This window comes from Boleophthalmus pectinirostris, unplaced genomic scaffold (genome assembly GCF_026225935.1).
Source record: "Boleophthalmus pectinirostris isolate CB_2022bp ecotype Guang Dong unplaced genomic scaffold, ASM2622593v1 HiC_scaffold_20, whole genome shotgun sequence".
NCBI lineage: Eukaryota > Metazoa > Chordata > Actinopteri > Gobiiformes > Gobiidae > Boleophthalmus > Boleophthalmus pectinirostris.
The window spans coordinates 28,651,202-28,663,854 of record NW_026571153.1 but is presented as its reverse complement, the minus strand read 5'-3'; the positions used below and the strand labels follow the sequence as shown (position 1 = coordinate 28,663,854).

The 12,653-nt window shown below is 37.5% G+C and overlaps 2 protein-coding genes across 3 annotated transcripts; both read right to left on the bottom strand.

Moving 5' to 3' along the window:
- Positions 1–1,381: 1,381 nt before the first annotated feature.
- Positions 1,382–2,116, bottom strand: LOC129409707 (neural cell adhesion molecule L1.1-like). The gene is made up of 2 exons (XM_055156222.1): positions 1,534–2,116; positions 1,382–1,386 (listed from the first exon to the last, which is right to left on the bottom strand). Exons 1-2 carry the CDS (start codon positions 2,114–2,116, stop codon positions 1,382–1,384), a joined length of 588 nt encoding a protein of 195 aa, XP_055012197.1.
- A 5,951-nt stretch (positions 2,117–8,067) lies between these two features.
- On the bottom strand, positions 8,068–10,753 carry LOC110168901 (uncharacterized). 2 transcript variants are annotated; one of them, XM_020934391.2, is made up of 5 exons: positions 10,460–10,753; positions 9,691–10,386; positions 9,125–9,244; positions 9,010–9,059; positions 8,068–8,227 (listed from the first exon to the last, which is right to left on the bottom strand). In XM_020934391.2, exons 1-5 carry the CDS (start codon positions 10,524–10,526, stop codon positions 8,123–8,125), a joined length of 1,038 nt encoding a protein of 345 aa, XP_020790050.2. In that variant the 5' UTR covers positions 10,527–10,753; the 3' UTR covers positions 8,068–8,122. The 2 variants fall into 2 exon arrangements, with proteins under 2 accessions (XP_020790050.2, XP_055012594.1); XM_055156619.1 differs by lacking the exon at positions 9,010–9,059 and having other exon boundaries at positions 8,160–8,227.
- Between the last annotated feature and the right edge of the window lie 1,900 nt (positions 10,754–12,653).

The following is a 12,653-nucleotide window of genomic DNA, read 5'->3' as shown; positions in this document are numbered from 1 at the left end:
AAAAACATGATGTGGTGTGGTATCATTTGCACAGTTTGCCATCTTGCACAGTTTTACAAAGTATTTTTGGGTAATATACAAAGTGTATTAATAATGTATAAATGGTCTATTCATACTTTGCAGTGAGATCCTGCTAGGGGTGTTTTTCATGTATGTCTATGGTGAAATATTCAGCAGTTACCATGGTGACACAATGCACACATTACACTTCCAAAAAAAAAAAAAAAAATCTTAAAACTCACCACTCGTAGTTTGATTTCATATAAGCTCATAGACACAAACTGAATGACAGAACTAGTCTAAATCATAATACAAAAGTACTAGTAGTAATAATTACTGCACTAATCAAGTCGTGTCATGTAGAAGGCCAAATGATCTGTGAGATACTGTGAAATGTGACTATTTACTTTTGTTCAGGAATTAAAATCAGTAAAATGTACCTCTGCGTTTCCTCTTGTAGATAATGTCTCGCTGTCCTCACACGCCGGAGCTGGACGTCACATTATAACATGCTCATTGTGGATTAAGTCTTATTAGTGTAACATTACAAAACATAAAGTCATACCTGTATTCTGTCTTTTGTTTTTCTTCATCACAATGTACAGTGAGAAAGCCAGAAACACAACCAAGACCGAGGTGAACACCAGAGCTCCAGTCAGGATGTAGAAAACAGGGTCGAATGTGGCTGTAAAATCATTATGAAAGACGATGACATGAAGTATTGGTTACTCTCACATGGATTCTGTAAATGTGCATCTAACATCTACATGTAGTGGAACAGAGTCTGATAGATGAGCTCTGACAGTGGAACAAAGCTGAGGGCGATAATTTGAAATGTTATTTGTGTGCTGTGTCTGACTCTCATTGCACCTATGATCTCTGATAAAACTTGTACCACTAAACACCACCTAAGAAAAGATTTGGCTTTGAAAGTACCACCAGATCTACCCCAGATCTACAACTGGACTATTGCAGATTGAACCTGGGGTTAAACATGGTCCTAAAACTGGAAATTGTTGCCATAGTAGTCCACTTTATTACCCCTATCCCCTATTTATTATTATAATTTTTTAAAAATCTATTTATTTATTTATTTTTTTTATTTTTTTTGAGTTGATTGGGGAAACTGGAGTCCAACCTGCTTAGATGCCTAAAAAGTTCAGTATGGCATTAAATGTATCTATCTCCGTGGAGACAGGCCACTCACAATGCATGCTTTTGTGTATCAATAAAACACCTAACATTGAAAAAGGAAATATATATTCATTTAATGTCATACAATAAAAATAAATAAATACACATCTCCATGAGACAAGCAGGTACCAAACCCTCCACCAGAAAAGTTACATAGTGCACCTTAAACACTCAAGTAACAATAACCTCAGCCTGAAATGTACACACACAGAATTTACTTTTACATAACATGCCCCTTTAAATTTTGATTTATCTGATTGAAAATGGCAATGATCTGCTTGGCCAGTCATCTCTCTAGCCTTGTGTTTGATGGAGAATCATAGATGTGACTTTACTTACTTTTCATATTGACCCTGGTGCCGTTCCCAAACAGGACTTGTCCACAGGCGTCCACAGCGCAGTAGTAGGTCCCAGTCTGCTCTGAGCTCACATTGTGTATGGGGAGGCTGTACACACAGGAGTTGGTTGAAGTGTTGGTGTTGTTGTCACACTGATCACTGCTGCCTCCATGACTGTACAGGACTCCTGCTGCAGACTCTTCAGACTGTTTGAACCAGTGAACCCTGTATTGTCCTGCACATGTTCCAAAATGAACTTTACAGTTCAGAACCAAAGAGATTCCTGGTTTGACTGTCTCCAACGCCATTTGATTTATCCAAAGTCCTGCACTGAAATTCTTAATGGTCACATAAACATTCATCAAGAAATGTATATGGTGACCTACACATATGCAGTGGTACACAGCCGAGTCTGAGATTTGTACATTTGTAATTTCCAAGTTATTGTTCCCGTCTTTGTTATCCAGTTTGAAGCGATCGTTGTTTTTAAACTCATTGTAAAACTCACTCTTGTCGAAGTACGATGAAGTCATCCTCAGGGTGTTCTCCAGATTTTGCTTGTACCAGTACAGTTTTCTGCGCATTTCATTTTTATAGGAACATTGCAAAGTCACATTCTGTCCAACTGTGGCTGGCAGGAAAGTAGTTTTGACCGTCTGAACTTTTACTGAAGGCTGAGAATCTCTGCTCTTCACTTCAAAAAAGAGACTGGGGTTAGATCTGGGTTTAGATAAGATTAAGAACACAGTAACACTGTGGAAACTCACCTGTTTCATCCAGATGTAGTAAGAGAAGGACGGAAAGGAGAATCTGCAAAGACGCCATCCTCTTCATATTCTAGTCTTCAGTGAAAGATAAGGATGGTGTCTCGACTATTTCATGAAACAAGGTTGAATCTGATTGGCCAACTAGAAGTGACACCTCACTGTATGCGCTATTCAACGTGGTCACATGATCTCAGTAGTATGGAGTTTGGTATTGAAGAAGTGTACTGCACTACACAATTGTACAAGACGTATTGCACTTGTGTCTGCTCTAAAGTTACAATCTCTGACACCTATGGATCATTATGTTACATTTTGGACATTTTAAATCACAATGTTGATCTAAAATGACTTAATAAATGAACCAAGTCAGCTGATTTAAAGAAACAAACAAAATCGGCCCAATTTATTTCGATTTTGATTATTCTAAAAAGACAATTGACATGGATAGAATGTGTTAGAGTTATAGAGATGTTTGGGCCCCAAATTTCCTGGGGGGAGGAACTTTGGGAATTTTCTGACAAATAAATACCACACTGTCAAACAATGTTATAAAGAATAAGAATCAACATCTTGAGGGCGAAGTATCTGCGTCAACTCAACGCATACTGCCGCTGTCGCCTTGTCGCCATCGTTTGCCATCGTTTTTGATTTATGGGAAAGGTGTATGCGCCGCGAAGTAATTCACCGCCACAACGCTAGGGGGCTAGGATTTAAAACTGGAGTTCATGTACACCAAGGGTCGACAAACTTAAATACTAAAAGAGCCATTTGGAGCATCTCCAACAGAGAGAGAGAAAAAAAAAAAAAGAAGCACAGAGCCACAAAACCCTTTTGACTCTAAAATGAGGATGTGGCTTTGGCTGCAGGAGATGACACTGCTGCAGAGGAGGTGGCCTTGGCTGCAGAGAAAAACTTTCCAGTAAAAGTTTAAACAGTTTGTAAGCATAAATTGAGTCACTCAACACTGGGGTTACCACACTGGGCATTATCTTAATAATAATGGGTCAGATTTATATAGCACTTTTTTGGACACTAAAAACTCTACTGTGCATTATTCATTCACTCCAAATTTTGTGGTGCTAAGCTACTATTGTAGCCACAGCTGCCCTGGGGCAGACTGACAAAAACAAGGCTGCCAATTTGCAGTGCACCACCAAAACAGAAGTCTGAGGATCAGCTTCTATTATGATGTCATTTTAGATCAAAATTGTGGTTTACAATGAACAACATGTATAATTTTGTTCTACAATTTTTGGTATTGATACAATACCAAGTATTTTGGCAGGTCATTGTTTCTGATATTTCTGATACTCTGATAACGGTCTTATCTTAAGAGAATTTAAGTAAATATATATCTAGTATATATTATTATTATTTATGCCGACATAATCCAAGTACAATCATTTGATAGAACTCTCCTGCTTTTGACAACAAACAGCAGTTATAGCAGAACCTTTGAAAGTACCACACAAGCTATGAGTATAGGATTGTATGTTGTATTTTCAGCAAACTGAGGTGTTTTCACATGTACTTCTCAGAGTGTTGGTGAATGTTTATGAAACTAAAGATACTGCCCTTCCTGATTGTAACCACAAATGTTGCAACGACCTGAAGCTTCAAACATACGAGTGTGGAAGAGGATGTCAGAGGCTGTTTCTAAAGCAACAATAAAGAAACTGTGATCATGTCATAACCATGTCTTCATCTTATACTAGAAACTTAATATTTCTTTGGAACCTAAAGGGGTTTATTGCGATATTAATCAGTAAAGGGGACAAAGGGCAGCCTTGTCTTATACTTAAATGCAGTCTATAAGAAACTTTGTCATTTCAATAAGTAAACAAATATGTTTTTAGCAGTATTCTTTCTAGTAAAGTCACTGGGTAGGTAAGTGATTGCACATAGACTTTATTTGTACAATTTTTCCAAAACAAAAAGACACCACAACCATAATTACAGAAATAACAAAATTATGCTACGGAAAAAAATACAAATATATACAATAATAGGCCAAAGACTAGAGAATTTAAAACATTTTAGCAATGATTTCAATGCACTTATATTCTGAATTTGTCCAGAGTGAAAAGGCCCAATCTGCCCTTTTTGGCCACCCACGGTCTGAGCATTGGACTTGGACAAACTTTATTGCTTCATGAGGGCAATTACTTATTATAATGACATAATAACAGTATAATAATAATAATAATAATAATAATAATAATAATAATAACAACAATAATAATAATAAGAGTAAAAATACAAATGGTAACAATAAATTCAAAATAAGACAGCAACTGACCGGTGTCAAATAAGGCATAATCATATAAATGTCTATGTACAAGTAAATCACGTGACCAATTTTACGGATCAGTTTGTCGATCCGCCCAGTGTCCCTTTTACTGGTGCTGCTCCCTGAGCAGACCACAGCCAAGTACAGGGCTCTGACACCACAGACTGGTAGAAGATCTCCAAACACTTGAAGCAGATCTGGTTGTTCAAGGTTACACAGATAGTTTTGTGTCAGTTAACTGAAATGGTAAACAGTCTCATTTTTATATAGTACTTTTCCACTTTCAAGGTACTGAAAGCACTTTACATCAAGGAACTACACACACATCTACACTCGTACACCAGTGCACACAGACACTGGGGGCAAGGCGGGTTACGTGTTTTGCACAACAACAGTGTTCATCTGTGGGAGCTGGAATTGCACCACCAACCTGTGGATCTGATCACTTAACCAATAACAAAGATAACTGAGAGATTTAGATGACTGCCAACCTTTGGTAGACGCACAAACAAATTTAACAAAATGAAATATGTGTGTGTGTAAGAAATAAAAATAAATTGTATTTACAATTTAAATACAATCATTTAAACCCCATTTCCACACTGAAGTAGATACATTCAGTCCATGTGCCGTCAGTCAGTCTTCTACCTTCTTCTGTCACCTGCTCAGCTGCCATGTACTGGACAAGTTTTGGAAAACCCTGGTACATGAAAATAAATACATTTAAACCATGGTAATATATAAACACCCAATTATCAATATTCAGTAAATTCAACAAACCTTTGCCTTTGCTGAAGAACTTGAATTTTGTGTAGATCCTGCCAAAGAAAACAGACATTTACACATTTGAATATAAATTCACTGATAACTTCTCTGTCTCTTTTTTTTTTTACCTGAGCTGTTTTTTAAGCACAAGTAGAAAATCACTCCGATGAGCAGACTGGAGGTGAACATCAGTGCTCCAGTCAGGATGTACAGATGGACAGGAGCAGCTTTCAAAAACACACATTTAAACAGTTTATATATATATATATATATATATATATATATATATATATATATATATATATATATATATATATATATATATATATATATATATATATATATATATATATATATATATATATATATACCAGGCCCTGAGCTATATTCTCTCCTGAGTGACTGAACATATCATTTTCTTAATTCAACTCTTATGCATTGACTTGTTCATATGTAAAAGTCAAAATTATATACTATATAAATTGTCAGATTAGATGAAGAAATGATTAAATTTAAATTAAAATCAGCTAATGAGACTAGTGTCATACCTTCAACACAGACCCTGGTCCCGTTCCCAAACAGGACTTGTCCACAGGCGTCCACAGCGCAGTAGTAGGTCCCAGTCTGCTCTGAGCTCACATTGTGTATGGGGAGGCTGTACACACAGGAGTTGGTTGAAGTGTTGGTGTTGTTGTCACACTGATCACTGCTGCCTCCATGACTGTACAGGACTCCTGCTGCAGACTCTTCAGACTGTTTGAACCAGTGAACCCTGTATTGTCCTGCACATGTTCCAGAATGAACTTTACAGTTCAGAACCAAAGAGCGTCCTGGTTTCACTGTCTCCAACGCCATTTGATCAAGCTGAAGTCCTGAATTGAAATTCTTAACGGTCACATGAACAGTCACCAAGAAATTTACATAACTGGCCGCACAACTTATGCAGTGGTACACAGCCGAGTCCGAGATTTGTACATTTGTAATTTCCAAATTATTGTTCCTGTCTGTGTTATCCAGTTTGAAGCGATTGTTTTGGAAATCATTATAAAATTCACCCTTGTCAAAGTACGATGAAGTCATCCTCAGCGGTGTTCTCCAGATTTTGCTTGTACCAGTAAAGTTTTTCACGCATTTCGTTTTTGTAGGAACATTGCAAAGTCACATTCTGTCCAACTGTGGCTGACAGGAAAGTAGTTTTGACTGTTTGAACTTTTACTGAAGGCTGAGCATCTCTACTCTTCACTTCAAAAAAAGATCTTTAGCAAATAATGTTATACCCAGTGTGTTAAGAAATGACCACAAAATGTGTCTGCGAATGCTTTGATGCACTGAGCGCACTGTTATTAGTGTGACACGGAAGAGGAGGGGTGGAAGAGGCGATAGTGGTCTTGAAGGAGGGGTTAATGTATTTTGAGTTTCTTTCCAGCACAAGCCACTTTGTTCTATAATTGCCACAAGCACCATATCCACATTTATTCTACAACCAATTTTGTTTTCTGTGTAAGTGTGTAAACAGACCTGCTGGTCAAAATATGAGTTATTTTCAAAGTTAAAGACATTGAAAGTGAAAGCATTGCAAAAATCAAAGGTATATTTTATAAATCAGACTTGGAGAGACTTATCCATGTGTTTGTCTCCAGTAGGTTAGATACTGTAACAGTCTGCTCACTGTGAGACGCTGCAGAACATCCAGAACTCTGCAGCTCGGGTCCTGACTTGAACCAAGAAGTACGAGCACATGCGTCCTGGTCTCAGGTCTCTGCACTGGCTCCTGTGGCTCAGAGACTTTAAAGCAGCTCTGTTTGTACAAGTCTCTCCATGGCCAAGCACCAAAGTCCATCTGTGACATGTTAGTGTCATATGAATCATCTGCACTGTGAGGAGCTCAGGGACCAGCCTCCTGCTGGTGCCCAGAGTCACGACTAAACACAGGGAGTCAGAGTTTCAGGTTCATGCAGCTAAAACCTGGAACAGTCTGAACATGTGAGACAGACTCTTCTGTGACTCTGTTTAAATCCAGGCTCAAAATGGTTCTGTTTAACTGTGCAAATGAAAAGTTTTTATTCCGCACTTTTCTCTCTTCTCTTTTAATGTTAATTTTATGATGATTGAGGATTTTATGATGTGTTGATTTGTTTGTATTGTGATTTAATGTGATTGCATGGGAATAGAAAGTGTGTACATTTGTGTAGCTTTTTTGCGGGAAAAAAGTGCGTACCTACAAAGTACTTTTCTTTTCTTTTTTCTCATCCTGAGTGCTTTTATAGTATGAAAACACAGAAAAAAAAAAAAATAATAATAATAATCTGTCCTAAATGGGAGCGACCTTGCATCTTCACAAACCTGACTCCTTGGCTTGCTTGTTTTCATAGAAATGTTGTAACTTTAGCTATAACATTCACTGTATGGTTTTCTATTGTCATGGAGTCATACAGCTGACTTTCCACCTCCAGAATGTTAGATACTGACACTTTAAAAAACATACCTCAGCAGGCTGGCCATGGAGATAAATACATTTTATGACATAGTGTGGAAAATTATAGCCAAAGAAATAACATTTTACACTGCAAACAAGTAAGAGGAGGCAGGTTTGTGGAGATGCAATCCCAGTGTAAGAAATACTCTCACAACAGACGTGGATTTAAAGCTTGTTTATTAAGGACAGTTAAATATGCACATGAAATAGAAAACATTCGTTATAGTTTTACCCTGTTTGACATGCATTTTATTCAGTTTACATACAATACACAGAAAATGTCCTAGTTGAGCTACCGTACCCTGGAGTACACACAGTCACTTGGGTCAGTGTTCCTCTGTCTCCTGGACTTCATGTTGACGCTCAAAGCAGCGTAATGGAGGTGGTCTGGATCATTCTGTTCAAAACAAATTATAGGAACAATATTATACATACATTTTCAGAAAATATTTGAGACACATCTGATTCAGAAATGATGACTATTTGCCCTTTTCTTTTGTAGTTGCTTTTTTACCATTGTAAAAAATTGCTATAGCAGATTTTTACTGTTTCAAAATGTGAAAAACAGAACTAGTTCATTAGATTAGATTTGACTGTCATGGTAAAGCTAACAACAACTAGCATGCCAACAGTGCACTTTCTGTTACTTGGACAAATACTGCTTTACATTTAAACGTAGACAGTGCACATCAGATTTAATTTGACCTCAAGAGCTGCTTAGACAATAGATCTGTACTGGGGAAAGACAAATAAACTGCACAGGAGGCCTCGATCACAAATGTGCTGCAGCTTCACCACGATCCCCTCTGTGTGGACATAAACAGACACACCTAACGGCTTCTTAAACAGACACACCTAACGGCTTCTTAAACAGACACACCTAATGGCTTTTTAAAGAATGCTTCAACTGGATTAATAGTCTAATGGATAATATGAGAAAGCTGCTGTTTAGCGACACAAGAGGTAGTCATAAATCCATCCAACTTCTTCTGCTTATTCAGGGCTGCACAGCAGATTAAAAAGAGCACATGAAGGTCCAAAGTCAGGTCATGCCTCTTTGAAGTTGGGGAGAAGATAATTGGGTCATAAGTCGGGCAAATGATCTAGTGGTGTGGTGTGCTTTAGTGTAGTTTATTCAGGAATGAAAAATAAAGTAAAGTAATAAAAAATGAAATGTACCTCTGTGTTTCCTATTGCAGATAAAGACCCGCTGTCCTCATACACTGGTGCTGTAAGTCACATTACACACTCAGTATAGATACAACTTTATTAATGTAACATAAAAAAGTCATACCTGTATTCTGTCTTTTGTTTTTCTTCATCACAATGTACAGAGAGAAACCCAGAAGCACAACCAAGACCGAGGTGAACGCCAGAGCTCCAGTCAGGATGTAGAAAACAGGGTCGACTGTGGCTGCAAAATCATGAAAGACAATGACATAAAGTATAGATTACACATCTGTCATCTCACATGGACTTATGATGTAAATGGATGTAGGTCCCATAGTTGAACAGGGTCAAAAATTGGTAGATAAACTCTGACAGTGGAACAAAAATGTGGGCGATAATTTCAGATGTTGGTTGCATAGTGTGACTCTCACTGTACCTAAATTAATACTGATTTCTCAATAAATATATGTGAAACAACAAGTAGGTATCAAACCACTCCACCAGAAAAGCTACATGGTGCATATTTAAACACTCAAGAAACAATAACTTAATAACCTGAAATGTACACAATCAGAAATTACTTTTTAAAAATACCCTTTTTAATTTGGATGCCTGGCTGGTTGAAAATGGCCCGGCATCCAAACGGATATCTTGCGTTCCATGTAGAACTATATATGTGACTTTACTTACTTTTCATATTGACACTGGTCCCGTTCCCAAACAGGACTTGTCCACAGGCGTCCACAGCGCAGTAGTAGGTCCCAGTCTGCTCTGAGCTCACATTGTGTATGGGGAGGCTGTACACACAGGAGTTGGTTGAAGTGTTGGTGTTGTTGTCACACTGATCACTGCTGCCTCCATGACTGTACAGGACTCCTGCTGCAGACTCTTCAGACTGTTTGAACCAGTGAACCCTGTATTGTCCTGCACATGTTCCAAATTTAACTTTACAGTTCAGAACCAAAGAGCGTCCTGGTTTGACTGTCTCCAACGCCATTTGATCGATTTGAAATCCTGAGTGAAAATTCTTAACAGTCACATAAACAGTTGCCAAGAAATCCATAAAATGGCCCACACAACGTATACAATGGTACACAGCCGAGTCCGAGATTTTTACATTTGTGATTTCCAAGTTATTTTTCTTGTCTTTGTTATCCAGTTTGAAGCGATCGTTGTTGTGGAAATCAGTGTAAAATTCACTCTTGTCAAAATACGACGAGGTCATCCTCAGGGTGTTCTCCAGATTTTGCTTGTACCAGTACAGTTTTCCACTAATTTCATTTTTGTAGGAACATTGCAAAGTCACATTCTGTCCAACTGTGGCTGGCAGGAAAGTAGTTTTGACTGTTTGAACTTTCACTGAAGGCTGAGAATCTCTGCTCTTCACTTCAAAAAAGAGACTGGGGTTAGATCTGGGTTTAGATAAGATTAAGAACACAGTAACACTGTGGAAACTCACCTGTTTCATCCAGATGTAGTAAGAGAAGGACGGAAAGGAGAATCTGCAAAGACGCCATCCTCTTCATATTCTAGTCTTCAGTGAAAGATAAGGATGGTGTCTCAACTATTTTATGAAACAAGGTTGAAGCTGATTGGCCAGCCAGGAGTGACATGTCACTGTAAGAGGTACAGAACATTCTCACGTGGTTTTTACAGTATGGAGTTTGGTGTTGGTACTGCACTGCACAACTGTATAAGATATATTGTCCAAATCCACTTTATTTCTGTAGCACATTTTACAAACAAAGCAGTTTCTAAAGTGCTGCAGAGATCATGAAACAAAGACAATAAAAAGGTGAATTGCAAAAATGTTTTCATACCAGTCCTAAAACAATAAAACCAGTCAAATCAAATAAAAGCAAAAACCATAAAAATCATAAAATAGATTTTGGATGGATTTTAAGATGAGACTTAAAACTCTTCATTGTGGGGGCAGTTGGGATGTGGGGGGCAGAGTGTTCCAGAGTTTAGGGCCGAACACAGAGAAGGTCCTGTCCCCACGGTTTTAAATTTTGGCTGGAGCTGGTCCTCGGACCTCAGAGTGTGCGGAAGTGTAAATTTGGATGTGGTCCGAGGTGTACTGTGAGCAGTGTTGGGAAGGTGACTTTTAAAATGTATTCCCCTACAGATTACAGATTACACACACCAAAATGTAGTTTGTAACGGAATCCATGAAGTTACTTAAAGTGAGTAACGTAATCTGAATACTTTAGATTACTTGATTTGCTGTAGAGAAGCAAAGATGAGGGTATCGTAACATAAGATGTTTTGTCTGATAAAAGAAAATAAAAAGCCCAAACTTTACTTAACCGTATTAAAAATATTATTAATAGAAGAAGAGACACGTCCGCGCAGCATGATTTAGTCCTGTTTTAGTCCTGTTAAATCCTGGTTTAGTCCTGTTTTAGTCCTGTTTTTAGACCTGGTTTTAGTCCTGGTTTAGACCTGGTTTAGTTTCCGGCAATGAGTGAAATTACCGGGGGGGGGACAACAACAACATGTAATCCATTTATTTTAACAAAGTAACTGTAATCCAATTACCACTCACTTAAACAGTAACTGTAGCCGAATACAGTTACTCATAATTTGTACTCTGATTACGTAACTACGATACATGTAATCTGTTACTCCCCAACACTGTGGGCCAGTCCATTCAAAACTTTAAAAACAAACAATAAAATCTTAAAATCAACTCTAAAATGAATTTGCACAGCAAAATTTTGGACTAACTGTAAGTGGTAAAGAGTGTGGTGGGTGATGCCAGAGAAAAGAGCATTACAGTCATCTAAACGAAAGGAGATAAAAGCTGTTCAAATGATTTAAAAAATAAAAAAAGGTTTACAGTCACAAATGATAAAAGCCAGATTTTACAATCACGTTCACTTGTTCGTCAAATTTAAAATCACTGTCAATAGCTGGTTAATATAATAATAATAATAATCATAATAATCATCATCATCATCATCATTTGTTATGACCCAGCTCGTTGGGGTCAGGGAAGTAATTAAAAAAAAAGTGTGCCTGAACGTGAATAACTTGGTCATAAATGTGTTTCAGGTGAGAAATTACAATTTAAGTGAATATTTCTTTTGATAGCATAAGTTTGTAAGTTAGACGCGTCCTACGTGGTGTGACCTAATTGTAAATTGTGCCTGGACGTGAATAGCGTGGTCATAAATGTGTCTCTTGTGTTTCTGTTACACATAATTACGCAGAGTACCGTATTTCTGGGCTATTAGTTGCTCTGGATTATAAGATGCATTAAACACGTCATTAAATGGTCTATTTTCTAACTTATTTCACAAATAAACCGCACTGGACTTTAAAGGAAACACAAACACATTAATGTAATAAAAGATGCAATGTTTTATACCAGATTTAGCTAAAGCTTGTTTCCATTTGCAGCCCTTGGGCACATTAACAAACTCTCAAAATACAAATACAAAACCATCACTGACTTCGGCCTTTGTTAAAGTGCGTATAACAGTTTTGGATGATGGTGCAATTACGGTAAAACTAAATTTAAAAAGTTGAAGGTTGCATATAATGATGCACTTTGTATCCTAATGTGCCAGTTTGCTGTTTGTGCAGAATAATGTGTACAATAAAAGCTGTGATCAGAAACGGTGTATAAAAATTTGACTTTGAGGATT